The 3,976-nt window shown below is 53.5% G+C and overlaps 1 protein-coding gene across 1 annotated transcript; it reads right to left on the bottom strand.

Annotated features, from left to right (window-relative positions):
- Window positions 1–350: 350 nt before the first annotated feature.
- On the bottom strand, window positions 351–2,945 carry CTSG (cathepsin G). Its single transcript, XM_058540371.1, is given in 5 exon segments — window positions 351–524; window positions 965–1,219; window positions 1,395–1,530; window positions 1,986–2,133; window positions 2,891–2,945. Coding segments are annotated over 5 exon segments (768 nt in total).
- Window positions 2,946–3,976: the final 1,031 nt, after the last annotated feature.

The following is a 3,976-nucleotide window of genomic DNA, read 5'->3' as shown; positions in this document are numbered from 1 at the left end:
TAGTGGGAGTCTCTGGTAGGGGGAGAGTAGAGAGTCTTGCCCTGGGGAGAGAGATGTCCTTCCATCACTCCCAAGGACATGGGGGGAGGGGATATGGGGGAATGGATGGCTTGGAGGAGGGACGAAGCTCATCCTGATCTCTATGACATTGAGGGGGATTCATTGTCCTGAAGAAGAGACCCCATTTTCCTGGAGGAGCTCAGAATCAGTCCAGGCATACATTTGTTTTGTACTGAATGATGCTGAATGAACAAATGAGAAATTGGATATTTCCACTCTAGACATGGACATTTATTAAGGCTCTGAGAATGCCCCTGGAGCTGGCCTTGGCCCCAGAGAAGAAGAGTGAGTCACAGGGGGGTCTCAGTCTGACCCTGTTGTTTGAAGCGTCTCATTGTTCTTCTTATCCAGGGCAGGAAGCTGGAAACCCTGGTGAAGACTTCTGGAGGGGTCCCGATCCCATTTCCATAGGAAACGATGCCCTGGGCCTCATTGTGACACACCAGGGGGCCTCCGGTGTCCCCCTGTGGGTGATGAGAGGAAGGGACATGAAGTCAGGCCTCCCCACTCCTGCTGCCCTGAGGCCTGGCCCTCAGAGAAGGCAGGGACAGGTGAGCTCGTTCATTTGTGGGGTGGGTGAGAAAGGAGGGTGGTGGGGGTGCAGCAGTTGAGCTTCTGGATCTTTCCATTGCTGGGTTTCAGTCCTGACTGTGGTTACTGTCTCTAGTTCAACTCAAGTCAGGTACCTTCCCCTTCCCCAGGACAAGGGGACATGTGTGTATGTTGTGTGTCTGGTACTCCTCCCCTGTCCCCAGACCAGATTGATGGGAGAAAGCGCCCCCCCCCCCGCCCACTCAGGTCTGGGCTCCAGACTGAGGCCCTGGGGTTGTAGTCTGTTCTCCCCGATCAGCTCTGCCCAGGCCCCTCTGTTGTGGGCAGTGTTGGCAGATGCCCGTGGCCTTACCAGGAAGGGGGACTTCCTCTCCCTCGGGTTCCCCACACAAATCTGAGTTCGGCGAGTGTAGAAATTGAAGCGATTGCTGCACTCCTGATCCCTCTGCACTCTCAGCCGCACGTCCTGGAGTGTGTCTGTCCTCCCATCCAGGCCCACCAGGCCCCAGCCCGCCACGGTGCACGTGTCCCCAGGCCTCAGCCTGGTCTGGGTCCGAGGCAGAGCCACTGGCCTCACGACCCTGTTCAGTGTGGCTCTATTCTCCAGCTGGTAGGAAGAGTGCAGGCCCTCAGGGATCCCTGTGCAGAACGCACCCCTTGGCTTCACCACTACCTGGGACTCTGTGCCAGCTTCCTCCCCCGTGGTCCCAGGACAGGATGAAGCCCCCACACTGGGAGAAAGTCAGCTGGGCTGGAGAACCAGGGGGTCATGTAGGTGGTACCTGCAGTAACATGATGTCATTCAGGTGGTTCTGCTGATTTTATTCAGGGTGGGGGAAGGCTCTGCGCACAGATATGAGCTGCTGGGTGCTTTCCCATCTCCCGATGTTGTGGGCCCCCAGGATAGCATTCACAGGGCTGCAAAGGAGAGGAGGCCTAGAGGTAGGTGTGAGCCACAGCAACTATGTTCCACCAGCTCTGCAGGGCAGGGGGACAGCCCAGGGTGGTGAGACTGCAGTTGAGGGAATTGAGGGGAGGGGGGCTCTGGGGCTCTGTCTGTGCCCTCTGCTTCTCCAAAGCCCTGAGCTGGGGATGGTGGGGGATGCAGTGACCTTAGTTTTACTTCCCCTAGAATAAATTGAGAGAGAGCTTGAATTCACATTTTGAGCCCCAATGAGTGTCTTTCGTTTCCTCCTCTTGCTATTTGATCATGCCCTTCTTTTCTCCTTATTTACACTGGCCTGTTCCCGGCCCCCAGACCTACCCGGGCTCTTTCACCCCTTCGTTGCTGGAGCCCTGCTTTCAGATGGCCTCTCTTATGATCCTTCTGGGCCTGTGTTACAGGTCGCCCAGGAAGCTCCTTAGTTCCTCACCTTCCTCAGCAGCGGGCTGCTGTCAGCACAAAGTCTTCTCGCACCAGGAACCCCCCGCACATGCCTGGACCCACTAGAGTCTGGGTCTGAAGATATGCCATGTAGGGGTGGGAATGGGGCCTGGCCTCTTGGCCTCCGATGATCTGCCCTGGAAGGAAGCATTCGGTACTTATCTCTGTGCTTGTGGAACCCGTGGGTTGGGTACCAGCTTGGTGGCTCCAGAAAGGCTAGAAGATGGGGAGGAAGGAGACATGATGTGGAGGAAAGAGGAGTTGGTGGTGAGAGTTGGGGTCTGCACCACACATTGGGGAGCACTCCAGGGCTCTTCAGGAAACTCTGCTGACTCCCCATCCCAGACCTCAGCCCCCTCCCACCTTCCCCAAAGGAGGAGAAGGTCGTTGCTCCAGGCATGGCCAGCTTCAGCCTCCCACATTGAGGAGAGATGCTCTGCTGTTGGATGGGAGCCTGCTGGAGTGGCCTCTCCTTGAAGTCCCTGGTACTTTCTTCCTCAGGGAGCTTCCCAGATCACTCTGAGTCCAGCTCCTGGCTAGCTCGTCACCAGCATGGGATGGGACTAGATGTGAGCTGATGGCACTGTTACTGCTGTTTCCTTATCTCCTAGGCTCTGACACATGGGCAGGAAAATGAACTTAGAGAGCACATTTATATAGCATGTTTAAGTGCCAAGGGCAATTCCAAGAGTTTTATGGACACTAACTAACTTAACTCTCATAGCAACTCTGTGAGGTAGGCATTGAGATTTTTCCAGTTTTATGGTTGAGGAATGTGAGGAATTGTGAATTCAAATAACTTGCCCAGAGATCCTGAGTTCAGAAGTGCCAGGCAGTCTGGCTCCAGGGTCTATGAGAGAGGTCGGGCCTCTGAGGTTGGGGACGGTCACTTACCTGCTCCAGCCCCGAGGGGTAGGAGAAAGGCCACCAGAAGCAGGAGCGGCTGCATCTTCCTAGGAAGGCTGCCCAGTGAGTTGCTGCTGGTGCTTCCTCCTGCCAGACTTTTAGCCCCCAAGAGAGGAAGGAAGGGGGTCGGGGGGGGTCAGAATTCACAGTCCCATTCTCCTGATGGTGGGATAGGTTTCGTCACCCACGCTGCCCAGGAGGCTTGCCCACCAACTGTCAGTGATCTGGGGAAGGGAGAGACATCCCAGCCACACCGTGATCCCCTCACAACTGCAGAGTCAGTGCTGGCAGCAGAAATGGGGACCCAGGGCCATAGGAGGGGGCGTGGGGCCTGTGTCTCAGAACCCTAAACCCACAAATTCGATAATTTCCCAACAATGCATGAAAGCTGGTGGTTGCCTATGTCCTCTCTTTCTTGTGTCTCCAAGATTAGAGCTTCAGTCCTTTGGAATTTCAGTTTCTCTAAATGAATATAAGTTTCCTGGATTCCTTATTCATTTGTACTTAGTAAGAGATTGACAGAGGTGAATGAAACACAGGTGTGGTGTGAGATGGGATGTGGCGGGGACACCAGGAAAAAGTTGAAGGAGACAAAAGAGGAAAGAGGAAGCCTGCCTGTCTTCACCCTCTGACCCCTGGCCACCCTGCTGAGACCCTGGCTCCTCCCACTTCTTATTTATTTTTATTTTATTGGGGTCACATTGGTTTATTACATCATGTACATTTCAGGCGTACATCATTATACTTCAGCTTCTGTATAGTCTGCTTATCGTTTCCATCTGTCTAGTTTCCATCTGTCATCATACACATGTGCCCTGTTACCCATTTCAGCCTCTGCCCAGCCCCTTCCCTTCTGGTAACCACCAATCTGTTCTTTGTACCTATGTCTTTGGTTTTTTACCTTCCACATATGAGTGAAATCATACGGTATTCGTTTTTCTCTGTCTGACTTATTTCGCTTAGCAAAATACCCTCAAGGTCCATCCATGTTGTTGCAAATGGCAAGATTTCATCGTTTTTAGGCTGAGTAGTATCTCATGGTATATGTATACCATGTCTTCTTTATCCATTCAT

This window comes from Diceros bicornis, chromosome 5 (assembly GCF_020826845.1).
Source record: "Diceros bicornis minor isolate mBicDic1 chromosome 5, mDicBic1.mat.cur, whole genome shotgun sequence".
Taxonomy (NCBI): domain Eukaryota; kingdom Metazoa; phylum Chordata; class Mammalia; order Perissodactyla; family Rhinocerotidae; genus Diceros; species Diceros bicornis.
This window is presented reverse-complemented; position numbering and strand designations above follow the sequence as displayed.